The following is a 12,909-nucleotide window of genomic DNA, read 5'->3' on the forward strand; positions in this document are numbered from 1 at the left end:
TTAAAACAGGCAGGATGCTAAGAAAAACTTCTGTTAAATTAGGCATGGGAAGATAATCATCAACAACTGGGTGGTGCAAGGCAGAGAAGGACTGTACAAATAGAAAGGGTTTGATAGCCTAAGAGAAACTAAAGCTTAATGTAAGAGAGAGAATATATAAATCTAACCAGTAGATTGATTTTGCAGAAGAAATAATTTCGCATTACACCAATAAAATTTAAAAAACATACCTATATATGCTTTAAAGTATCTAGATCTGTGTGTCCTATTCCTTAGAGATCCACTGCCATCAAGGCATCAAGATCCACTGCCATCAAGTCAATTCTGACTCTTAGTGACTCTACAAGGTTCTAAAGCAGAACTGTTCACTATGAGCTTCTGAGACTATTAATCTTTATGGGAGCAGACTGCTTCATCTTTCTCCCAGCGTAGCTGGTGGATCTGAATCACCAATCTTGTGGTTAGAAACCCAATGTCTATCCCACCGTGTCATGTCACAAGGCGTCTATGCCTTAAAAGGTCCTATTTAAATGGATTTTTTAAATTAATCTATCCAATATCTGCCTAACAGTGTCAGATAAGCATTCTTACCAAATCTCATTTCATAGCCACCCATTGGAAAACCATCTGCTTCTTTACCTGGAGCCAGAATTAATCTGGACGTTTTGCATCTTGAGACTATCTCAGGAAACATCTTCCATTATGAGTTACGTAGCATACCACAGAAAGAAAATAAGACAGGAATCATCATGAAGTCCTTGCCTTGCTACTGACTCTCTCTATGGCTTTATTTATTTAGACTTCCCATTAAATACGTTTATTTTTAAAATTTTATAATGTGAAATAAGTGAAGGTTTATAGAGATTATCAGTTTTAAATTAAACAATTCATCTATTTTATTTCAACGCACCCACTGCAATCCCTTCAATGCACCCTCACTTGTCTTACTTCTCTCTGATCCTTGTTCTCATTCTTCCTTCTTCCCCAAACCCTCTGAACTTTGTCCTTGGGTTAACACTGCTTCAATGATCTTCAACAGCTGACTTTACAAATACAGAATAAGTTCCGTTCCACACCTGCAGGGTGGCCAAGGGTTGTAATCTTGTGGGGGGTTCCACCAGTAAGCCATGGTCTGTATTTTGAATTCTATTCCACATTCCCTGTTCCCTCATTCTACATGTCTTTTTAATGTGATCATTTTCAGAGTCGGTAGGGAAGTTGGGCACCATCTCTTTATTCTGATTTGTGTGTCCATTGCAATAACTGTTTCTAAATCTACCAGCCTTTCAATTTCCATCCCTATTCTTTCCTCTGGGTGAGGAGAGACCAATAGTTGTACTTTACTTTGATGCCAGCTCACAGCGTTAAGACTCCAGTAGGTACTCACCAGAGTAGGGACAGAATACTATCTTTGTGAACTATTTGATGCCAGTTTACCTTGTGGTCCCCCAAAACTACTGTTCTGATTCCCAGGGTTCCGTGACTCATTCCTTCAAGGTGTTTATGGCTACCAAGCTTTCATCACTTGTTCTCCATCATGCTTTGAGGTGCTATTGAGTCAGATCTGATCCATAGCAATCCAAGGTAACATTTATCTAGCCTCTAGCCTGTGACTTACTTGACTTTTTATAATAATGATCTCTGTTTATCATTTTGTGAGTTATAATATCAATCAGCATAATGTCCTCAAGGTTCATCGATGTTATGAAGTGCTTCACATATTTGTCCTTATTCCTTAATAATTATATATATATATATATATATATATATATATGACTGTAGAAAAACCATTTATGAGCCCGTTAACTATTCTTTCTTTAAAGTTCTTTCCAGAGCTAAACTCCATGATACAACTGTAAAATGTACAGTGCAGTTACAATGGAAAAATATTACTAGGTAATATTAGTACAAAACTTTCCCATTATGTATTTATTCTCAGAAAAACAAATATTGCTTAATATAAAGACCCAAGTTACTTAGAATATCAGTGAGTACTAGATTAGTCAGCTTTATAACAACAACCACTAATTTCAAAAACCACAAATACTTTTACTTTACATTGTAGTTCTTTAAAAGTAATTGAAAACGAAGTGATAATGAAAAAAAATGGAAAACTATACACTTGTAGTCAGCTTTCAATAAATGTGCTAAGACTACTCAATTGGGAAAGAATGGTCTTTTCAATAAATGATGCTAGGACAACTGTATTTCTACATGCAAAGAATGAATGTGGACCCCTAATTTCTTAAAATTATTTTTGGGGTTTCTTACAGCTCTTATAACAATCCACACACCAATTGTATAAAGCACATTTGTATATATGTTGCCATCACCATTTTCAAAACATTTTCTTTCTAAATGAACCTTTGGTATCAGCTCTTTTTACCCTCCCTTCTCCACTCTCCTACCTTCCACCCTTAAACCCTGGATAAACTATAAATCATTGTTTTCATATCGTATACTATCTGCTGTCTCCCTTCACCTATGTTTGTCTTGTCGGGGGTGGGGGATGTGGGGGGTGTTATAAGTCTATCCTTGCTATCGGTTCCCTTTCTCCTCCCACTTTCCCCTGCCATCATGGATGTCTTATCTGTACCAGAGTACATGCCCCAGTCTAGCTGGGTTTGTAAGGTAGAACTGAGGTCATGCTAGTGGGAGGGCGGGGGTGGGGGGAAAGCATTAAAGAACTAGAGAGCTGTTGTGTGTTTCCTCGGTGCTATGCTGACCCTGGCTGACTCCTGCCTTCCTTGGGACCTTTCTGTGAGGGGACGCCCACTCTCTACAGATGAGCGTTGGGTTTCCACTCGTTCGCATCCTTAATACTTAACATATAAATATATATATACATAGGCCTATGTTCCCATGATTATATATTAATATATTTACATATGCACACGCCTGTCTTTAGACCTCTATGTCTTTTGCCTGCTAGTTCTACCCTCTAGTACCGTTTGCTTTCCTCCTCTCCCACTATCATGTTGGACCCTCATTTGGCTCTCAGTAATTCCTCTCAGCTACACTGCCCTTGATAGGACCCCAGCAGGGATTCCATGCCATCGATTTCAGATCTCTTCTTGTTCTTGTCCTTGGCTTTCCCCCCTCTTTCCCCACCACCCTATCTTCTCATGTCTCCTTAAAACTGTTGGTCCCATTGTTTACTCCTCAGGGTTGTTTATCTTGCCTAGCTCTACAGACATGAGAAAATAAAAATAAGGGGGCGGGGCTATAAATCCTTCCAGGTCTGTCTGCTGACCCTTATTTAAGTTTTCTGATTGAGTCTGGTGAGGGGCCAAGCCCTCTGAGTCTGAAGTCCATCTTTGGGATTCCTTGGGAACTTCGTTGCTTTGCTCCCCTTGCTGCTCTGTTGCGCATCCTTCATGTTTTTACCTGGTGTGTGTGTGTGGGGGGGGGGAGGTGCAGAGGCGTGTCAGACCAGGCACAATTCCCACACTGTGTCCCCTGCAGCGCAGTGTAGACTCCTATTTCCACACCACTTATAAAAATGAACTCATTATGGGGCAAACACTTAACTGTAAGAATTAAAACTATAAAACTCTTAGAAGGAAACAGGCAAAAATCTGCATGGTCTTGGATTTGGCAGCAGTTTCTTGAAAAACATGACAGCAAAAGCACAAGTTAACAGCAACAAAAAATGTTTTTAAGTTAGACTTCGTAAAAATTAAAGACTCTTGTGCACCAAAGGACACTCTCGGAAAAGTGAAAGAGGATGGAGACTCGGGGAACATGGCTGCCAATTAAGAAGCACAAAAGTGTCTCGGCAACCACCAGAGGTCCCACCAGTGCTCCCTGGAAGCCAGAAAAAAGCTTACAAACTAAGAGTACACCAGTTTTGTTAAGTTGCTAGAAACAGGAACAAGGGTTGTTCCTCTACATGCCAAGGCCCACCACCCACCCCCTTACAGGAAGTTGGAAGCCTGTAAAAGCTAAAAGGCATGCACCAAATCAGGCCTTTGAGCCAGAAAGGCGGAACACCTGGGTGGGCCCAACTAAGCCAATGGGGTCAATCAGTACCATTGACTACGCCTCCCAGCTGAAGGCCCTAAAGGCCGGAACCTGGAGACCACCATTCTCTTTTCCAGCTGCTCCTCCGCCCAAGGGTGCCTGTGTTCAGCGACTGCATAGCCTTAAACTCTATCCTTTAGAAAAGCCCAATTGGACCACAAACCAGGCTTCAGCGTGAATTCTTTCTCTTGAGTAAGGTGATTTGTTACCTGAGAAATCTAAGAGTTTCTTAAAGCTGGAGATTTGAATGTCACTGACTCCCCTTCACCATTAACTAGAAGTCTGAGATGCGTTTGAGCACTCCCCATCCCCGGACTAGCGGATCCTTCCCTATCTGTGAGCCAAGCCACACTGACCCTGCATGGATAGCAGATCACATGGGCTGCGTGATGCAACCATCCTCACCACCCAACAAAGCTTTCTCCCATTTTTAACCCCTGCCCGGTGACCATTCTCCCATGCCGCCAACCCACATGGTTGATGCCAAGCACACAGCAACACAGCCAAAGAATCAGGGATTCCTACCCAAACTGCACTTTTTTTTTAACTTCGTTTATTTGGGGGAAAGAATTTGTACTTTGCTCCCTTTTTCTGCCTACTTCTCTTCCTGTGAGGGGGTGTTGATATGGGCACCTCCCAAACATCGGCACAACTGCACATCCAAACACACCTACCCAATTCAGGTTTATACACTTTTTCAAACCAAGTCTCCCCCACCCCCAGAGCAGTCCTGCTATTAATTCGGGTTATCATTGCAATAGAACTCCACCCTACACTCCCCCCCCCCCCCCCCCCCGTTGTTTTTTCTTGTCAGCCCAGTTACACCGCTTCCTTTTTCTTATCTTTTTGTTTCTTCCTTTTCTTTCCATCTTTTCTTCTACTTCTATATATCAGTGATACCTCAGTTGTTAAACTCAAGTGTTCAAAAAGAAAAAGAACTGGATGCATTGTTCCAGTAAGAAATAATGGAAAACCAAGCAACTGGTACTGAGGTCCAAAAGTTACACTTATAAGTTCATTTTTTCAGGACTCTGAATACTATAGAGGCTTATTAGCCTTCTCCTATATCACTGTTTAAGACCTTCTCTCATGTCACCATTTCAGATACACTATCACCAATCGAGTTTCTGATATATCCAAACTCACATTAACTTTTCAACCTCTTTGATGATCTCTGCTTCATGGTTAACAATTCACCCTTTTCACAACATTTGCTGCTTTAATCACATTTACCCCCACAAAAATGATGATGCTGAGAGTTAGCCGTGTTGTTTGGCCATCAAATCAGACAGGCAGGGATCTGTTTCAAACGTTGCAATGATTTCTTTCTTTCAGTCTGTCAGGGTTCTCAGGTTTCCTCTAGCTTTACTGCTGGGATCACTAACCTGCTTTGGAGCCATGGTTATGATATTTCATGCAAATAAAGCACAATGACATGTTTTAGCGCACTAACAAAGCATTATATTGTCTGAGAGAGCAGCGTTTACAATGAAGTGTTGACACGCCGTGAGTGACTCATCCTCAGACTGTACAAGTTTTTTCAAGTTGGATTTTTGGTTTTACTATCAAGCAAAGTTAAGAACATTGAGCAAATGTTTTTGAACTTTGCTGTTCGAGGAGTGGAAGTCGGAGCTTGGAGCTGTTGGACAACCGAGGTGAGGCGTCATTGTGTGTGTGTGTGTGTGTGTGTGTGTGTGTGTGTGTGTGTGTGTGTGTGAATGGAAATACTAAGACACATACAGAAATCATCTTCTGAGCTGAATATTTGCTTACACGTCTCTCCTGCCTTTTCTATCACTCTGCTCTCTCACCTTTCCTCATGAAATCTATTTCCACAATACCCGATTACACTAAAATATTTGGAAAAACCATGGGAAAATATATTTTAGGAGGGTTAATAAAAATTCATTAAAAGAATGACACTCTCACTCTTTGTTGTTGGTATGGTTTTATATAAAGAAAGCCCTCAAAATTCCACAAAGATTGCTAGAAGCAATTGAGAGAATTGGTAAAGTAGCGGAATATAAGATTAACAGGCAGAAATCAACTGGATCCCTGTAAAGCAGCAGCGAGAGCTCTGAAAAGATATGAAGAAATCAATACTATTTATAATAGCTACAGAAAAATGAAATACATAGGAATGTACCCACCCAAAGAAACAAAAGGCCGACACAAAGAACACCAAAGACACCACCTATTACAAGAAATCAAAAGAGACCTACCCAAATGGAAGACTATCCCGTAGTCATTGATAGGTAGACGTTTATCATGGGGCCAGTTGTGACCCATAGTGACCTTATGTACAACAAAACTAAACACTGCACAGTCCTGTTCCATCCTCACAATTGTTTCTATGCCGGAGCCCATTGTTGCAGCCACTGGCTCAATCTATCCCCTTGAGGACTTTCCTCTCTTCCACTGCCCTCCACTATACCAAGCATGGTATGATGTCGTCCTTTAGGGACCAGTCTCTCCTGACAATATGTCCAAAGCACATTGACGTCTTCATCAACCTTGCCTCTAAGAAGCATGTTGGTGGTACCTTCTACCGAGACAGATTTGTTTGTCCTTTAACAGCCCATGGTACTTTCGATATTCTTCTCTAGCACAATTCTAATGCATTTATTCTTTTCCAGTCTTCCTTATTCAATGTCTAACTTTCACATGTATTTAAGATGAGGGAAAATACCATGGCTCACCTGGGTCATCAAAGTAACATCCTATAATATTGTGTAGCAGATTTACCTAATGCAATGTGTCATTTGATCTCCTGACTGCTACTTCCAGGAGCAATGATTATGGACCCATGTAAGACAAATTCTTTGACAACAACGTTTGTAACATCTAGTTATATACAGTAATGACAGGATCAAACTTCTCCCAGGAATCATCACTCTATATTCATTATCGTGGGAAATATTTCAAAGAAGGAACACAATGTTTAAGATATGATCTGTCTCCTTGAATCTTGTACTATCTCATTGAGACAAAAGTTTATACAATAAAGCATCAAGGGCTAAACTGAATAAAATAAGGGTTGGAAGTAATATATTAATATGATCTATGTGGATGTAAACATATGTGAATGTGTTTCAAACCATTTCCAAAGATTAAAGGGCTACAGAGATGAACAAATGCCCTTGTATATTCAATAATAAAATATAATTATTATGTGCCTCAAGTACTACTTTAAGTACTGGGGATATAGATATCAAAAAAGAAAGACAACTGTTATCAAGGAGCAAATATTCTCCTGGGAAAATGGCACAATACATCAGCATGATACTAATGAATTGTGATAAGTGCCAGAAAGAAAATTAAAAGGGCACCGTGAAGAGCAGTGGAGGGGAGGTACTTTAACTCAGATGATCAGAAAAAGTACTGACAAAGGAGCTAGCCATGAGGAAACATAAGAGTGTTACTGCCCTAAGGAACAGTGGGCGATGACTGACAACCCTATGTGGGAGACAGAAGGATTTCTCCCAAGCTGTCTCCCCAAAATATATGCCAAACTTGGCTGCTTACGAATGACTATGCACTTGGAGGTCATCAGAAGTAGGTCAGGGGTTGTTCTCCCTGAAGGTTATCAGCTATCTAGACCAAGCAGACACCACTGTTTATCCCACAACAAATAGGGCCCACTCCCTTTTGATAAGGACAGTAGTTGTCTGTTTCCTTGTAGGAGACCCCAGAGAGGTCAAATGTGCCCAAGGATGACTAAGGCTAGGCTGCCATCTTGAATCTAGGGTCTGCACATCTTATCACATGTATACCCCTAGACCTTCCCATTCCTAGGTGCATACCCGTAGTTCATCCCCTTCCTGTCACACTTATGCCTATCATACATCCCCTTCCTACAATGTGTATGTCTATTGTACTGCCCCTTCCTGTTATGTGTGGTTACCTGTAATCATGCCCCCCCCCAAGGAAATATAACCCTTGTTTAGCAGTAAGCAGGTTCTACAGCCTCACGCTGGACCTGGTCCTCGAGCCTCCTGCAGAGTCTCCACCCCACCTCCCTTCGGCGCACACTGTGTGTGGACCTGGCTGGTAAGATCATGGCCATCCAGGTGAGCATGCTACCATGAATTGTGTCTGACTCCATTATTTGACTCTCTCTTCTATCTCTCAATGATTAGTGGTGGGGGCTGGCACCCCAAATCCATACCACAACCCTAAAACTGTACCATCTAGCCCCTGCCTTCAAATCTAGTCCCGGCTGTGAGACTGGGTGTTCCCGCTGCACAGGACACAACAAATCTGGAAGTTAAGATCATGTCCCTAAATCGAAATCTTTATCTGGTTACCCAATAATTCAAGCTTGAGAAACAATGTATGCAAGAGTTCTGTCTACCATCTATGAACAGACTGTCTTAAAATATGCTGAAATAACAAATTATAAAGAACTACTATTCTTTCTAATGATTAATTAAAGTTCATGTCTAGCTCCTTCGTTTAATATTATACCTGTGTTTGACATGACAGGCAGTCCCAAGCTTATGACAGGGTTTTGTTACAGTGACTGTTGCTAAGTTGGTTCTGATAAGTAGGATATCTTCCCCGCCCCCCCCATTATTATTGCCTATCATTATGTTATCTTGGTGTATCCTATCCTTGGACACCATAAATGAATATCTGAGGATGATGGCATTAGCACATTAACACCACAATAATGTATTTAGTACATATTACTAATGGTAAGATGTACACCCAAAAATTATCATAACAGGTCATTGCAACTCAAAACATTGTTAAGGACTACTTGTGCATTTCTGAAACGGCAAAAGAAATCTCTAATTGGAAAATTTATTCATCTAGTTAACTAATATTTGAGTACCTAATATGCTTCATGCCAGATTTCTTATCTTCCTCTCCTATTTCTCCCAATTTAAAGATGATAATCTATGGCATATTTAGCCTACTTTTCAACTTATTTACTTGAGTTCTCAGCTCTGGGCAACTTGAAAAAAAAAAAAAAGCCCCAAGCCTCAATATGCAATTAATCTGTTACGTAAATGCGCAAAATAAAATTGAAATGCAATAAGGCAAGTGAAACAAAACTAACCTATTTTTAAGCTTCCTGCTATTAACTTCAAAGAAATATCACAAGTAAAAATCGGTGTTTCAAGGGGCCATGAGTTCATTTATTCAAGAAATAAATTTTATAATACTTCCAAGGAAAAACACAGATTTACTGGTATTTTTGCTACCCCTTCCAGTTGTCTCCCTCTCTTATCTCTTGGAAGTAATATTTTACGATTTCTACGTCCTGAAACTTCATTTTCCAAAGATATTCTGTCACCTAAGATTAAGAAAGGAAATGGGGCAGTGTTGAGAACAAAAGAGGTCTGATGAAATAAAGATAAACAAGATATTCTGTACTCCTGTATTCGTAAAGTCAGAACAATGTTCCTAATCTGTTTGTGTCCTTTGTCCAATCATGTGTCCTTAGTTCATGCTTCCTTTACTTCAGAGTTGCACTCAGCCAGGAGGTGAAACCAATTCCTAAACCAGAAAGTTAACAACCTCCTGTGGACACAACCACTCTGGTTACATGTTTTACTCTGGCGGTTTAGCAAGCTCAAAGCAACCATTCATTATTCCTAGATGTATATGGTTCTCGCATATTAAAAATGATATAGCCACTGGGAGGGGGGAGAGGGGAGGGAGGGTCGGGTAGAAAGGGGGAACCAATTACAAGGAACTACATATAACATCCTCCCTGGGGGACGGACAACAGAGGAGTGGGTGAAGGGAGACGTCGGACAGTGCAAGATATGACAAAATAATAATTTGTAAATTATCAAAGGTTCATGAGGGAGGAGGGAGTGGGGAGGGAAGGGACAAAATGAGGAGCTGGTGCCAGGGGCTTAAGTAGAGAGCAAATGTTTTGAGAATGATGATGGCAACAAATGTACAAATGTGCTTGACACAACGTATGTATGTATGGATTGTGATAAGAGTTGTACAGCTCCCAGTAAAATGATTTTTAAAAATGATATAGCCACACTAAAAATGATCCAGCTAAAAACAGTTTCTTAATCTCAAGTTTGAGAGCTGTGATTTGAATGCAAATATAAAAAAGCAGAAAGAATGATTTGTCTGGAGAATGAAACAAGCATGCATTTTAACTTGAAAATGTATTGAGAAAGAGAAATTTCGTCTTCCAAAATTTTAGATATCTACCATGAGTCAAAATTTTTAACTTTTTAAACGCTAAAAGTAGCTGTTAAGTGGTGTCAATAAATGGGGTCAGAAGAATATACCAAAGAAGTAGCCAAAGTTCCTCTATCTCTGATTCAAATTCTGGGCATTTTCAAGGCTGTACTTGATTACTCTTTATCAATAAACATTTTCAATTCACATTTATTTTCTTGAAAATTATTTCCTACAATTATCTGCAGGCTAACTTTAGGTTCATCTTATAAAGAGACATACAGCAACTTTAGAAAAGGAAACGGTTGTTTGCTGAACTGTAACAAAATTAGGGAGTATATCCCATGTCTCGATCTAGAAATTTAAGATGAATGCTGGTTTAGATTAACTCACTACTGTCACTGTGTCGATACCGACTTAAAAGCGAGTCTGTAGGTGAAGGTAGAAATGCCCCTGTGCGTTTCCGAGACTAACTCTTTATGGGAATAGAAAGCCCTAGCTTTCTCTGGCAGTTTTTAACTGTGGGTCATAACCCAACGCGTAAACTTTACACCACCCGGGCTCCTTGAGTTTTAGATTAAGTGCCTCCCACCCCACCCCCGCCAACTCGATCTTAGCAGACGTGCATCGAGTTTAAGAATTGCTGAGCTTCTATGTGCACACGGCAGTGCTCACACAAGATTCTGTCTGACAGGGGCCCTGGCAATCTGACCACACAGCAGAGACAGGATCCGGTAATAACGAGGGTTTCAACATTAAGCTCACAACCCCTTGCCCGGAACCTGGAAGCCTTTGCACCCAAATCTGTACCATTTCACAGCGGGCTTTACTCGAGGCCACGTCTGTGAGCCAGGAGATTCACTGCAAAGTGCTACAAGGGCTCCTTCAAGGACCCGTCAACAGGGTAGGTTCCCGAGTCCCACCCCGCCGGTACTGGGAGGGGGCGTGCGCTGCACAGGACCGCGGCAGCGACAGCGGAAACCCGCAGAGAGCGCCGGGGCGGGGGTGGGACGGCACCAGAACCTAACGCCTGGCCCGGCTCCGGGACAGGAAGCTCGGGCGCGCACCTTCGTAAACTCATCCTTGTCGAAGCACAAAGTGTCCGGTCCCTTGGGGAGGTTCATCCTCGTCTTCTCCATGCCGCTAGCCGCCGCCTCTCAGGACCGAGACGCACACGAGGTAAAAAGACCAGGAGGCCTTGCACAGACGCGCCGGCCGCAGCCACGGTCAATTTCCACTGCCCACAGGGCACTGCTTCCGCCAACATGGCAGCGCCCGCCCCGCAACCAATCAACGAGGGCACCGGGCGGGGCCTCCTGAGGGCGTGGCCAAGAGGGGCCCTGGGCCGCCACCCCAGAGCTCAGTGTGCTATACTGCCCCCGTGCAGTCGGCGGTGGCACTGCTGCCTGAGCACGCTCTGCAGGGAAATCACAAACGGACTAGAGTGGCTTAAAGGGCGGGTGGAGGCATTTCTCCCGCCCTACAATGGCTCATGTATCTTTGGTGTTCTTTCAGGCTTGCTTTCCTTACTGCATTCCCATTCTGTTATGCCCAAAGATATGAAAATAGTCATGTGAAATTGTTCTCTATAAGTAATCTGCCCCTGAAATTTAATAAATATCTTAATTTGAGTTTATGGGCTTTTTTCTCACCCACGAAAATATTTACTGTAACAATTCTTGAACTGTTTGTGGTTTCTAGGACTTATTCATTCTTTCATATTCCAAGAGCAGTCAATAGTAAAAGTGTTCGTAATCAGACCAGAGACCACTCCTAATCTGCTATCAATTGATCTAAACAATTCATGTTAAGATTAGCCATTGGTCGATGTATACTTCTCCTTCTAGTGTTAGAAACTTCATTGCAACTAGCATCCTCGGAGCTATTTGCTTTGTTGCTTACACGTCAGGGTGGCCTCCCTCTACGTTGCTCAGAATAAGTCTTGTGTTTCTATTTCTTTGATTTTTTCTTTTGTGAAAACAGAATCACGAGGGTCAATTGAACATTTACAGCCTGTTTCATTTCAGAGAAGATTTCAAAGATGAGGCTGTGTTTCCCTCTGTAAATATTTACAGTCTTGGAAACATTACAGAAAGTTTCCATGAGTCTGAATCACTCAATGGCTGTGTGTGTGTGTGTGTGTGTGTGTGTGTTTGGTTTTCACTTCAAAGATGATTTAAGGTGGGTTGGCTTGATTCCTGAATATTTCCCGTTACGATTAGGTGACAAATAAATGCTCAAGGTGTCCCAAATTCTACTTCATGTCTCTAATGAGTAAATATTATGAGTACCCAGTGATCATAATAACTATTTATGGGACACTGAAGTGGGATTTAGGACCCCTGAGCATTAACCTGAATATACTGTGATGTGTATTTTATGACATAACTAACTAGTAGAAATTGTAAAGATTATTTATTTATTTATTTATGTTTGCATTATAGGAAAAAACCATGAAAAGCTTTGAAAAGTTTAGAGATTTCTTAATGGAAAAATAAGTGGTTCTAGTGCACCTTTCCAGATTATCTGATTCTATGTGGTTATCTTTTCTTTCTTGGATTTCAGCTATTTTATCAGTCTTTAAATTGTAGGTAATTGCTATCAATACAAAAGATTCTTGTCTATAGGCTTGCAGATGAGTTTTGCTTCCTGAAAGTACGATCTTCACCCTCTCCCATCTCTGGAGGAAGTCAGAGGTCTACGAAGCAAAATCATTTCAGCACCACTGAT

General features: G+C 41.3%; 1 protein-coding gene across 1 annotated transcript in view; it reads right to left on the bottom strand.

Annotated features, from left to right (window-relative positions):
* Positions 1-11,446, bottom strand: part of COG2 (component of oligomeric golgi complex 2) — a 74,807-nt gene extending 63,361 nt beyond the window's left edge. The window contains exon 1 of the mRNA XM_075531952.1: positions 11,247-11,446. Within this exon, the coding sequence (XP_075388067.1) occupies positions 11,247-11,318 (72 nt within the window). The 5' untranslated portion in view covers positions 11,319-11,446. The remainder of the gene's footprint in view (positions 1-11,246) is intronic.
* Between the last annotated feature and the right edge of the window lie 1,463 nt (positions 11,447-12,909).

Source organism: Tenrec ecaudatus, chromosome 1 (genome assembly GCF_050624435.1).
Source record: "Tenrec ecaudatus isolate mTenEca1 chromosome 1, mTenEca1.hap1, whole genome shotgun sequence".
NCBI classification, from domain to species: domain Eukaryota; kingdom Metazoa; phylum Chordata; class Mammalia; order Afrosoricida; family Tenrecidae; genus Tenrec; species Tenrec ecaudatus.